Source organism: Hippoglossus hippoglossus, chromosome 5 (assembly GCF_009819705.1).
Source record: "Hippoglossus hippoglossus isolate fHipHip1 chromosome 5, fHipHip1.pri, whole genome shotgun sequence".
NCBI lineage: Eukaryota > Metazoa > Chordata > Actinopteri > Pleuronectiformes > Pleuronectidae > Hippoglossus > Hippoglossus hippoglossus.
Genome location: NC_047155.1, coordinates 17,178,624 through 17,192,194, shown reverse-complemented (window position 1 = coordinate 17,192,194; position 13,571 = coordinate 17,178,624). Strand labels below are relative to the sequence as shown.

The 13,571-nt window shown below is 38.4% G+C and overlaps 1 protein-coding gene across 3 annotated transcripts; it reads right to left on the bottom strand.

The window, feature by feature from the left end:
• Positions 1-371: 371 nt before the first annotated feature.
• On the bottom strand, positions 372-5,414 carry zgc:113184 (uncharacterized protein LOC553745 homolog). 3 transcript variants are annotated; one of them, XR_004613804.1, is made up of 5 exons: positions 3,450-3,987; positions 2,770-2,898; positions 2,339-2,694; positions 1,979-2,222; positions 372-1,934 (listed from the first exon to the last, which is right to left on the bottom strand). XR_004613804.1 is itself a non-coding variant. In XM_034584899.1 (5 exons), exons 3-5 carry the CDS (start codon positions 2,879-2,881, stop codon positions 2,046-2,048), a joined length of 645 nt encoding a protein of 214 aa, XP_034440790.1. In that variant the 5' UTR covers positions 2,882-2,898; positions 3,450-3,539; positions 5,264-5,414; the 3' UTR covers positions 372-2,045. The 3 variants fall into 3 exon arrangements, 2 of the variants coding, with proteins under 2 accessions (XP_034440790.1, XP_034440791.1); XM_034584899.1 differs by adding an exon at positions 5,264-5,414 and having other exon boundaries at positions 372-2,222; positions 3,450-3,539; XM_034584900.1 differs by having other exon boundaries at positions 372-2,222; positions 3,450-3,539; positions 3,653-3,711.
• Between the last annotated feature and the right edge of the window lie 8,157 nt (positions 5,415-13,571).

The following is a 13,571-nucleotide window of genomic DNA, read 5'->3' as shown; positions in this document are numbered from 1 at the left end:
AGAATGATAAAGGTTAGTATATGACATGGTTTCATATTAAAGATGATTTATATTAAATATTAAATAAAATATTGCTATAATGAGCCTGGGTTCAAGTTATAGACTTTGGTCCAGACTGTAATTTTACTGAACAATTATTTACTGGAACGCCACCAATATTCATGGTTACCCAGAGGATGTACCCAGTTGATTTGGATGGTCTCCTAACTTTTCTTCGAGTGCCATCATGAGGTTTATCATTAAGTTTTTTATTTAAATATCTTGACAACTCCTAGAACTGTTTAGTGACACACATTCATGATACCCAGGTGCTGATTTGTGAACAAATGGAATTCTTGCAAAGCTCATGACATTCTCATCCTCAGTAAATATTCCACCTGCTAAATGTTTTTGACTTTATACAAGAGCAATTACATTTGAATTGGTTATTTATTGTGATGATGACAGCAACGTGTGGCTGCAGACGATAGGAGGCGCTGTCATCAATCAGCTGTCAGCGTCATTAATTAGGGAGTTAAATGTCTGAGTCTATATTTAGCTCAGGCTCTTTCCTCTGCAACACAGAGCTGAGCAGCAGACAGCTGATTGATTCAAAGCAAATATTTAAAAAGCACTTTACTGGCAAAGAATATATAAATATCTTGAAAGATAGTAGAATATACTCCTAAACACAATGAGCTGTGTCCACTGTGTACACATGTGGGCAATGTTTAATGTCTGCAAAGTCAAAAAATTGTTAAAAGCTGATAAATGTGAGTTTATCATTCATTAGATCATTTAATAGTAGCTGTAAACAAAGACAGGGCAGAAGAATGCATATTAACCATTAAAAACAACTACAATAATATCTCAGATTTAAATACCTAAACATGACAGATTATTTGTTTATATTCTTTAATCCCCTGAAGATGCTTTTATGTATTTTATATTTTTGCTCATGATCAGGGTGTTCATCAAACATCTTGTTCATCTAAAGGTATTTCTTGGTACTTAATGGTGCAAAAATCACAGGTACCATAGTAACACCTGGGGTGATCACAATCAGTCTAGATTAAATATTTATGATTTTAAATGACAGATAAAATATAATAGTGGTTACAAAGTGAAATTATAAGAGTAGGAACTATATGGACATGAATACACGCTATCATAGGCTGTTATTCTGAGAGGCACCTTAACTAAATTACACAGTTTAAACAGTGAGCTGGGTTTGGTTAATGTTTAAGGAAGTCCCTGTAATAACCGTATACTGATATGTCTGTAGAGAGTCCAGAATAACTGAATAAGAGATGTGGTTTTCTACATCTGCATTTGTTTGTTTGTCTGTATTCTAGCAGGATTACATCAGAACTACGGGGCTGATTACCATTAAACTTGGTGGAAGGATTGGTCAGGAAAGGTCTAGATCCTGATCAGGGGGCAGATCGAGGAATGTTTTTTAATTTCTTAAACATTGCAAGATAGGACATTTTGCTACATTTTCCTTGATTTCCCAGACAATAATTCATTGATTTAGAATAAACAAATCAGTCACATCAGTGTTTAGGTGACTGATATTTATGATATTTATGAGTGTGTGTAAAATGATGCAGATCCAAATAAAAATCAAGATCTAGTGAATTTTAATGATGTTGGGCATTAGCAGACTTATGCGCTTTGTTGAGAGACGTTTAAATTGTATACAATACTTCAATGTTGTGAGCACAACAAATGAAATTCTGTTATCATGCATTCGGGTAAAGGCATAAATCTCAGCGAAGGATATCTCAAAGCATTGACTAATAACACCATGGCTATATAGTTGTAGATATAATGTTGTGTAATTTAGGTGAACTAAGTCTTTTAAAATGCAATATGTCCGCACTGAATATAGATGGGAGCACAGGGAGTCTATTTCAACCCTTCATTTTACAACCAGTTCATCCACAGGCAAACTGTTACTTTGTTGTTTCCAGAGATCAGGTTAACTGCGATTTACCTGCTCCACCACATCATGCAAACACTCATCACTCATCTATCAGGACCAGATGCATGGTCCGCACCGTCTAGGTGATGTGGGTGTGAAGGTGTCGTATGAACTCTCCTTTGGTGGTTGTGTCTCCGGGGAAAACCGCCTGGCAGAAGTCGCAGACGTGTGACTGCAGCGCCACGTCTGACATCAGTAACCCACCAGGCTGGCTCAGCAAGTCCATGACACGGGACTGACTGTCTGACGCAGGCATCTGATACAAACACAGAGTACACGACAAGGAGTTAGAGAGGGAGAACATGTTAAAAAATATGAGGGCAAACTTGAGAATGGCTACGCGTGGCATGTTGTTCTGCTGAGGACACCTACCCTCGATGTGTGCACAGTCCTGTCTCTACCACGATGATCTGCCTGCCCAGGATTATTTGAGTCACTGGATAAGGCTCCATGCCACCTGCAGGAGTCCAGGGTTGACAGAGGTGCAACCTTCGGCTCCAACTTTCCATCCTCCTCCCTCCGCAGAGGCAAATCCATGCAGAGCTTGGACATATCTTCAGCGAGAAGATCCGAAAAACTGTACACATTTCTGGAGACCTGATGGTTGCAACACTGTGGTGCTACTGTCATCGGTTGAGGCTTTTCAGGGATGAGCACAGGGATTGCTTGGCTGCACTGGAAGGGGATGGACATCATGTAGCTTAAGTCTCCATTAGGAACAGTGGCGCCTGCAGGAGGACAGTTGTGGATGAGTTTGATGAATAATGACAGACACATGTTTGTGAGCATCAGGTTATATGGACCTTGCTGTTTCTGCAGGGCTGTTGTGAGTTGATTCAACAGAGCAGCTTGTCTCAGACAAAGAGACCTCAGGCGAAGGAACTGCTGGTACAGTTCACTGTAGGCTTCCTCCATGCCACCAGCTCAGGGATCTGCAGATAAACAGCACACAAAGAACGGAGATTACACTGGGCTGCAAGGTGCACCTTCTAACTGTAGCTAAAGTATGATCACATTAGGAACAATTCTAAAGCTGTATTCAGACATGAACATGAAATAATTGGGTCCAGTCATTTTCCGGAGTTTGCCTTTCACATATCACGTTCAAAGGCCACAGTATATGATTCATATTCAGTGACCACCACACACCCTCGATGGAAACAACTGCTTTCATAATTCTGAACTCGTTTATTCTGTTTATGTTTAACTGTCATTTACCACCCAGCTGCACAAACACTATCACCATCATACATTTACAGCAGATCAGATGAATCATCTGCTTTTTTGTTCTTAGATCCTTTGTTTTTTAGTTCCGTGTATCATGTAGTTGTGCTGACTGTGTTATTTTTTTCAGTTTATAGTCTGTACTTGCAGACAAGGTTGCATTTTCTGACAATATGTGAATATAACAGATGTAACCTAAACATATTAAACAAAGGCAATAAAATAGTACATTTCACATATCAGCACATATGTACTTACCCCTCGTCTGCACACTCTGCTGCTGGAGTTCAGGACTCCTATCATTCCTTACAGATGCAAGATGTCTGTCGATCCTCCTGCACCGGGCTTCCTGTTGTTGTCAAGGAATCAGACATAGCATTTAAATCCAGACTTTATTCCACAGCCTACGACAAATGTGTGACAGTGAAATCCGTTCTGCAGATGACTCTTTAGCAACCACACGAATGATTAAGTTTCTTCTTCGCTGTTGAGCTCATGGAAATTATGCTTTACTAATGTAACATGCATTGCGACAGGGAACTGTTAAACATGAGGAAGTAGCTCTTGAAAAAACAAGAAGTGAAACCCCTTTAGTTATAAACAGACGTCACAGTTTCTCAGTTAGACTCTTACGTGACCTCTGCTGTGTATTGTCTAGCATCAACTCTAAATACGATAGAGCCAGGTTTCCTTTCTTATATAAAAGGGCACATTGTTTGTCTCAGTTTAAAAAAGTTGTTTTATTTTCTCCACTTGCAAAGGATGTGACGCAATTTTTAACTGAGACACATCTTTGTCATGGAGAGAAATGAGGAATATTAAGGTTTCCTGAAGGGATTATGTAGCTGAGGCCAATGAAATGTTATAATAGTAATTATTATTTTAGTATGACCATTGCTGACATTCATCAAGGTGCACTCACACTCTTTTTGTTAAATGGTTTAATGGTAACTTTTGTCAAAAGTTATCATCATTTATTAGCTGATCAAAATAAGTGCAGTTGTTTACTTATTATTTACAGCTGCACCATGTTTTTTATTTAATTAAAATTACATAAAGAAAAAATTAATTAAATTTTTGCACAAAACATATTAATTCAAGTACTTTCAATGACCTGTATCTATTAATGTCTGTTTTCTAAATTATTTTAAAAAACTAAATTCTTTCCTCAAACATTAAAGGATTTCAAGGACCCCTGGGAGACGTGTTTAGTACTTTGGTATTTATTTGTAAAGCTGCATTAAGCTCAATACTTGAATGTAGTTAGTTACTCTACAACACTGCTTATAAGTATGACATGTATCCCAGTGATTGATTAGCCCTCACAGATAAATGTCTTCATGTCTCATCTCTGACATAAGGATGCATAAAATGCAGACATGAAGTTAACTGAGTTGTCTCTGTCCAAACAATATGTTTATATTGTTTGCATTTACTGAGATCTTTCTGGCAAACCTATTCTCTTTTAACTTTTACATTTTATATGTGTTCTTTCTCCTAGTTCTGATCGTCTATTATAATTTCTTTTTAAAATCTTTTTACTCATTTATGTATTTCTGGCTTTGTCTGTGTTCTATCGCTGTGTGATCCTCAACTTGCTTTTAATTATTTCCTATTGTTTTTCATCCTTAACTTCCTTGTTACTGTGTTTTGAAAGGTGCTAAACAAATACAGTTTATTATTTTTTTATTTTTAATTAAATTTTTCGTCTTGAATCCACCCATCCAATCAAAACAACAGCCTCCTCTCCTGTGAAGTGCTCTGTATGGAAATATCTCCTTATGGCCTCTGTTCTTTTCTTCTTACCTTCTCTTTTCCCCACATTGAATGCCGTGTTATATTCTTTAGATTGCTTGTTATTATATCTTGACAATTAGCAGTAAATCACCCTCAAGCGTCTCAATGTATCCTTCATCAAGCCGTGAATCACAACTGCTTTCATTTTGTTCAGTTTCAATTTCACTTTAAAGTGAGAGTAGTTCTTTGTTGTTTCTTCCTTGACAGTTGTGACACATAGATCATATGATGAGACGTATTTTGTATGAATCATACATAAAGATAAAGTTTACTTACATTAACGCTACTAGATGGTTCCCAGCAGAGAGTGACACACAGACACTGACAGAGGTGGTGATTATGTTACCCCTCCTCTTCCTCGTCCTCTTCCTTCTCCTCCTCACTGGACCGGAGGAGGTCCATTTCTTTCTGATTATGTCATCAGGGTTTACCTTTGTCAAAACATGCCCAGGTAAGCCCCGCCAAAAAGAACACTTCCCGTTTAACAACCTTCAAAATAAAAGTCACGACCTCTCGGTGTGGTTTCAGTTGTTCAGGAGACCTTTAACTGGGAAAGTGAAAATATGGGAAAGCACCAAGGAACAGCTGGATGAATCACCAAAAGGAACCATATGAATATAGTATCACTTCAGCTTTTTGTATTAAAGGCCAGTATTGTGAGATTAGATCAAAACAACCTTACACCCTCTAGATAAGTTTGACCAGACACTAAAAAGAAAGTCAGCTTGATAACGGATTGTGTACATTTTAAATTAATTGGGAAGTTACATTTTCTGTACATTTTATTTCCTCCAAAATGTCTAAATATATTAATATTAATATAATATAATATAAAAATATTATTATTATTATTATTATTATTATTATTATTATTATTATTATTATAGTGTAGTATAGTATAGTAGACATAGTATTTATTTATTTTTGTCTCATACGTTTGCAATCTAAAAGTCATAAATAAGTTTCAGTTGAATTTTTGTGACTGGTTTTCTTAAAAATATGTACTAGTACACCAGCTCACTGGGGGAGCTGTCTCTTTAGCTGCAAAGTGCTCTGTGTTGAAAGCGGTTGCCTTTTTCAATCAAAAACAAGTTTGCTAAGAGCAAATAGAGTAATCCAAAACAATGAGCTGAGAGACACCTGAACGCTCTGTAGAGAAAAACTGATTTAACTGTTGGTTAACAGTCATTTGACCAATTGTCCCGCTCAGTGAGGCTGTACACAGCAGTGGGCTGAATGCTGGCAGTTTGAGTTCTAGCATAATGATGAAGGTATAAATAGTGTAATAGTTCATTGAAGATGTTAGCATGCTATTTGCATATCAGCGCTGAAGTTTACCTGAAGCGAAGAGGCAACCATCACATTGCCGTTACTTGGTGATGGATGGGGTCTTTCTGTGTGGAGTTTGCATGTTCTCCCTGTGTTAAGGTTTTCCTCAGGTGCTCCAGCTTCCTCCACCCAAAGACATGCAGACTGGGGTTGGGTTATCCAAAGACAACAAATTGACTGTAGTTGTGAAAGTGAGCGTTAATGGTTGCTTGTCTCTGTATTTTTGCCCTGTGATAATCCGCCTCTTCCTTTAGAAGAAATAATTCAATCACAAATATGCACCACATGGCAGCGCTAGAAGAAAACTCTGTTGGTCATCAAGTCTGTGTTTTTCGTAATCTGAGATCCATGAATTTCTATTCATATTTTCATATAAGGGTAGCTGTGCAAACCTTTGTGTGTGTGTGTGTGTGTGTGTGTGTGTGTGTGTGTGTGTGTGTGTGTGTGTGTGTGTGTGTGTGTGTGTGTGTGTGTGTGTGTGTGTGTGTGTGTGTGTGTGTGTGTGTGTGTGTTTGTCCTACTGGGCCTTCAGGGTTGGCATTCTGCATGGAAAAAATAGACTAACATCAAGGCAGCGGAGTCCTGTGGGTGGCAGAGTATCTTCCATGCCATCCATCCACTTAGGAGGAGCAGCAGTTTTTGCCCTCAGGGTCAACCCCTGACAGCTGACTTCACAGCCAGCACCTCGTGATCGCAGAGGGGTGCCAGCTCCTTCTGCTTCAGACTGCTTATGTAACTCTAAGTATGGAAGTTGTCATCTCTCTCATACTGGGAGTGTCTTTGTCAGGTCGACTCTTATCCTAGAGGATACAGTTAAATTGCTGTCCTCTCTGTTGTCAGTTGTTACTATGTACGACTCAATACTTTATTGAAATGATTTTGTTGTGTTGTAAAACACGTTATCTGCTTGCTGACCTTGGAAGTCGGAACTAAACTGATTTTACTGTGGTTAGGTTTTTACCCCTTTCTGTTTGTTTGCAAGATTACACAAAAACTACTGTAAGAAACTTGGTGGAAGGATGTGATATGGGTCAGGGAAGAATCCATTCAATTTTGGCGTGGATCAAGGGCCAGATCCAGGATTTTTTTCCACTGGCTTCAATATTGACAAATCATCCAAAGTCCCAAAGGCCTCGATTAAAAAAAAAAATGTTTTGGTCATACAAAACGCAGACTAGCCGTGGCAGCATTAAGTTACCACAATGCCTGAGGCCCAGGCCACCCTCTACTTATGGTTCATAGGGAACTAGGAGGTAACATTTAACCCTTTCACAAAGGGAACACAAAAGTAATCCTCAAAAATATTTGCACCGTGATCCTTATATTTCAACATTTTCCCCAGGAATAATTTATGGATCTTGATTTTAAATATCAGACACATTTGGGAACTGATATTTGTGAGTGTGTGAGAAGGACTGGTTGGCCTTGGCGGTGGTATACGCTGAAAGTCACCTATAAAATCACAACATGTCCTTTTACATTACTATTGTGCACAGATTTAAAAAAACAAAATATATTATGTTAAATACTCAAATACAGTATATTATATTATATTATATTATAAGTGTATTGATTGATATATCTTCATATATCTCTTTCTGTTTCATTACGTTTTGTCTGGAAAGCTTTAGAAACTTCCATTCATGGCAAGAAAAAAATAAAAACAAATGGTAAAACGATATGACCAGACTGGGGCAAAGAAAATGTATCAACAGCTGTTATCTGGCACACGATACTGAGCATGGAGAAGAGATTGTACAAATCACTGAACAAAAGTAAAGGAGCTGCAGACTCTGTCCTTACACTGTGTGACGGTCTTTATGTTAGTCTCTATTTATAACAGCTCCTCATGTATCCAAGGACATGTGTGATGCTTTATCACGTCCCAAGCTCTTAATGCGACGTGTTCAAAACTGCTCACAAAGGGCTACTCGTCATAATGGTTGTAATTCTGGTGTAAAAAATTAAACACAGCTATTGGTTAAAGAGTCTTCGTGTACATTGTTGCTGTTATTTATATGTGTGTTGTATCTTATACCACCATTCTGTGCCAGTGGGTTTGCTAGTTTGCACTATGTGCTTGCTCTGACCTTGAACCCCTCCCTCCACCCTGAGACACACACACACACACACACACACACACACACACACACACACACACACACACACACACACACATACACACACACACATACACACACACCACGCCCTGTCCACTAGCCCCCATATCGCGGTCTCTTTGCACTTGATCACCCAGTTGGGGCTCTCTGAACTCCTGTGTGTCTATGTGTGTGCACTTCGCTGTGAATAACTTCCAGGCATGCAGCCAGGAACTGTCATCTGCTGGTGCAACACTATCCATCCTGTCAATCTTGTTTTATAATTGTAACATTCTCATATTCTCTGGCTGAGCAGAGAGAAGTTTCCAACACAGTGAGATACACACACACACACACACACACACACACACACACACTCAGGATATAGGTTTTTATTGCTAACTATACATTTCAGGCAGCGTCTTCACATCTTATTACAGTAATCAATTTTCTAAAGCAGCAATGTGACAAGTTTATGGTTTATAATATAAAACAGTGAGTAATCTCTTTGTGTTTCTTCTTTCTCTACCTGTGTTGTGTTTTTTCGCTCTATATTTCATCCTAGATTTGCAGAGGTGATGTTCAGCTTTGCAATAAACAGGTGCAACATGAATTCTTTGATGGTGTAATCTCAGGTCTTTCTTTTAACCTCTCCGTTCAAATAAAATAAGAGCAAATTATCATTTTAAGATTTGAAATATGATGTTAGTCGTTGAAGTGCTAAATTCAAGTTAATACCAAGGGAGACAACAGTGACGGCCATTAAATGTCCCAGAGCAAATTGCTTTCCACCATCCCTTCCTCTCGCACTCTTCAGAATGATAAGTCAGCGGGCTCACCATTCACTTTTGAATTTAATCCTGTGGGGACTAAGAGCTCAAGACGGTGATGTGGGGCGCACAGCTATCACAGAGATGGCTTGAGCAATGACGTCTGCCAACTCATTTATCACCAGACTCCCTCTTAGTGAGCAAGAGCAGATCCAATTACAGAGGTTTCTATGGGCTCAACAATAGCCTGCTATAAATACACTCAGAGGGTTTTCCACACTCGACAACACACCCACACACGTATCGGCACTGTTGTACAAATATACCGTACGTGAACAAATTACTGTTTTTGGATGAACATGAGACTTTGTTCATTATTTCCGCCTTTAAATACCACAATGACTGCTCTTAGACACATGCATTGTTTTGTCTTCATCATTCTGCACTGTGCTGAGCTGCTAATTTGATGCATATCAGCAGAACAATATGAGCACCGGTGTGGGTGTGTGTGCATCATCAACGTATAGAGGGGATTGGAGAGCGAAGAAGCACAGGGGCCCACACGGAGCATTAAACAGCTTCATAAAGTTATTTACAGCTCAGTCCATCAATAAACGACAGGTGCAACATCCTCACAAACAAACCTATTAGCTTTCCTCCTGCTGGAACAATATCCTCTTCACAAATCAGCTGCTCTCTCTGTCTCTCTGTCTCTTTGTCTCTCTGTCTCGCTGTCTCTCTGTCTCTCTCTGTCTCTCTGTCTCTCTGTCTCATACCGCACACACACACACACACACACACACACACACACACACACACACACACACACACGCACACACACACACACACACACAAGATTTATTTGATGAATTGAAATGATTCTATAGACAATTGTGAAGAGGAAACATTTTTTATAATAATAAAACACAGTGGTATTGCAGCACAAATAAATATCATTTTAAAATGAAACACTATTATGTTTTGTGTTTTACCATACTACTAGACATGATGAGCAATTCACATTTTGTTCAAGTGAACATTCTTATTTACATGCAATAAAAAATGCAATCAATGATCCACTTAAATGAATATGGACGCACTGCAGTGATCAGAATTTTGGCTAAAAAATATTTATTTATGTCTATGTCACCCATTTTTACCAAATTGTTTTAATTTTGAAAAGTTCACGACCATGGTATATCAGTGGTTTGGTGAGGATGAGTCCATTTCAGATAACGTCCCCTGTTAGTGTTGAATATGATATTTTGCTGGATTATTTTTAGCCCTGTGAGCAGCTCTTCAGATGGTTGTGTCAGACGATCACATGTCCCCCACTTCAGTCCAGACTGACATACAACTATCAGATGAGTAACCATGAAATAGTGTACATATATTTATCGTCCTCAGAGTATAAAGCCCAATGATTCTAGTGATAAACTGACTTTTCCTCCAGCTGAACGGCTCCTATTTCTGGATATGAATGAAATTGTCTGGTGAAATATTTCGAATCAATTTGTGCAATAATATTTCAATTCTGATGTATAATCAACAATATATATTCTGAGATTTAAATAAAATTTGGGGCCATTTTGTCAGGAACAAAGTGTGAATATTTAATTTCGCCGTTTAGCTCCAATTCTTTGAGAACTACCTCTTGACTCCAGGTGAATTGCAACCAAATTCAGTACAGAACTTTTAAACTAGCAAGGCTGTCGACTCTTAGTATTGTTACTGATGCATTCGAATTCAGCATTTTAATGTTGGAGTTGGTCCTTTCATTAACTTGATGTACTGTTGAATTATGAAAATACAGGTACATCATACTTTCAAAGCACATTATTGGTTTATTCTGCTGAGTAACTAGCCAGTCAATGTGTCATGTATAACATAAGATATTCAAGTAAGGTAAAGAATCTTTAATCATAATATAATACTTAAATTTAGATTATTGAGTCAAAGGAACATTTCTCGATGATACAGCAAACATTTCACATATTCGTAAAACATGTAGCTCAGCATGTTTGTGCAACAAATCACCTTGACAAGTGGGCCACATATTACTGGTCAGAACATGGTGTCCCCATCAGCAGGGTGTAAGACTACACTTTGTTCCTGAATGCTGAGTCTTGCATGTTGGGCTACTGTTTAAAAGTTAAGGGGCCAATGGCTGCTCCAGATGGTAACTTTCCACTTTTGGAAAAAGATGGTGACAAGGAACACAGCAAGTTCAAACATGAGATATATAGGGGCGACAAATCAAAGAAAAAACAAAATGTCATCTGTTTTTAGCCTCACAGGCCTCTAGAACCACACTACTGCCCCTTACCAGCCCTATTGCCACAATGACAATATTTGACAACCCAGCAAACAAACTTCAGTGACAATGCATTTTCTACGTGGGTTTTTTAAATATACAATCTCTACAATTTCTGGTAAATACTCTTCTCAATAGTTATGATTTTGAAAAGATTGATTTTGAAATGATCCTTAAACTATCTTTAAGTTATATCCTAGGACTAAAAAACAAGGTCAACTGGACTTGGTTAAGTTCAACTCAACCAGGAAAAAAAGTTAATGTGAAGTCCAGTTCTGTGATGGGACGTGGACTCATCGAAATAGAAATCAGGCATGTATAGTCACCACTGTGACGTCCACACTCTTACTTTCCACCACCCCACCTAAAGGACAAATGACAGAAGGTTGGAACTGGACATAAACACCTTGAGGTGCAGAGTTGTGTAATGTGAACGTATTTCCAAGGAACACTGATGTCGGTTCAAAATCTCCCATAGGTGTTCTGTGTAGGCATCGACACAGATGTTCCCTTTAATTTTCCAGCTATCTGTATAATTACTGGGTTTGTATTTTAAGTTTGGGAAACATGTACATGTCAGATCAATCAATCTATTCACTGATGTGTGACCATAAAAAATGAACCGAAAGAAAATGGATTAACACTGTAGATTACTTTGTTTCCAGATTTAAAACAAGTTTTATTAACAACAAAAGGAACTCTCTGAACTGCCGTATCCTCCTTATGAAACTCTACTTGCCTGCCGTTCCCATTACAGCGGACTTTTGGCAGCATGCTTGCCATTTTCTACCATAATGAACACCTCAATGCAAGCTAGCTTTCATATTGCCTCCTCCTCTTTTCTCCCCTTGTCCCTTTTTTCCACTCTGTCTGCCAACCCCAAAATCCAGATGACCGCCATGTGGTGTACAGTGGGATCAGGTGTCGAGCGGCTGAATGCAGCCGGTGCTGCAGTCTGTGGCTGAGAGCGCGACGGTGTTGGCTTCCTCTGGTCGGGGATGTTGCCAACGTTAGCGCCATGTGTGGCAGGACAACACAGACCTGGTGAAGAGGAGATGAAGGAACACTTTTGGTCACTTTTCATCACATTGATATGTAACAGGCTGCAGCACAGTCATATAGACTTTCTTTTCTTCAAGTATCAGCTGAGAGGAAAATGTAAATAAAGATTTCCTCCCACTATCCAGGAATGAAGCTAAAATACCCCGGACATGAAAATAAAACACATGAACATACATCACTGGGATAACAACCACTTAAAATGACAGAAATTGTATTTGATCAAAATGTATTTGACGTGTGTTTTGACTTTTTAGTTCAGACCATATCTCCCACGCATTAACATGGAGGAGGGGGGTTTTATGACCAGATGGCGATCAACACTCTTTGGCCTCACTTTTGGGGAGCTTCCATGTCTTCCATGGTGGCACTGCAGCAAAAGGTCAAAGGTCAGTCACTAAAGTTACGGAGATTCCCCTGGACACAATGACACATTTGCATTGATCTCACATAAACTGTCCCACTGTTGTCAACATATAAATCAAATCCGCAGCTGAAAACGGTTCCAACAATTGCAAAATGTACTCCTGTTTGATTAACTTTTGTTTAAGACTACCCAGCTGTTTCATGACATGTGTTTAGATTTAAAACATCAGTAGAACAGAGTGGGTCTGTGGCTCGAGAGCCACAGAGGATGAGGAAGTCAAAAAGTATGACTGGATAAATCAACGGACTGTTGGTTTGCGTCTCTACGTAGAATTAGTTGACAATAGTAAAAAAATGTACAATATTATAGGTTAAAATCTTTCAAAATGTTTATATTTTGTCACTTATAATTTCTTTTTACTTAAAAAAAGTAAAAATGGCAAAGCAAGAACTAAAACAGAAACAAAATATGTGTATAATAGAAATGAAACTCAAGAATATGGAGGAAATGACTATTATATCTTTAACAAATGAAACCATACAAAACTAAAGATAAAGACAATGTGACTTGTGACTTAAAGGAAATTCCTCTATTTCCAAACATTAAAATGAAGTCAATGGTTTGTTTTTAAAAAGATTTATTATCA

Excerpts from the sequence above, each read along its gene's own strand:
- zgc:113184 (XM_034584899.1), bottom strand. The coding sequence starts at position 2,881 with ATGGAGGAAGCCTACAGTGAACTGTACCAGCAGTTCCTTCGCCTGAGG. Across the intron at positions 2,695-2,769 it reads AGCCCTGCAGAAACAGCAAG|GCGCCACTGTTCCTAATGGA; the intron begins GTCCATATAACC and ends GTCCTCCTGCAG. Across the intron at positions 2,223-2,338 it reads GGACTGTGCACACATCGAGG|ATGCCTGCGTCAGACAGTCA; the intron begins GTAGGTGTCCTC and ends TGTTTGTATCAG.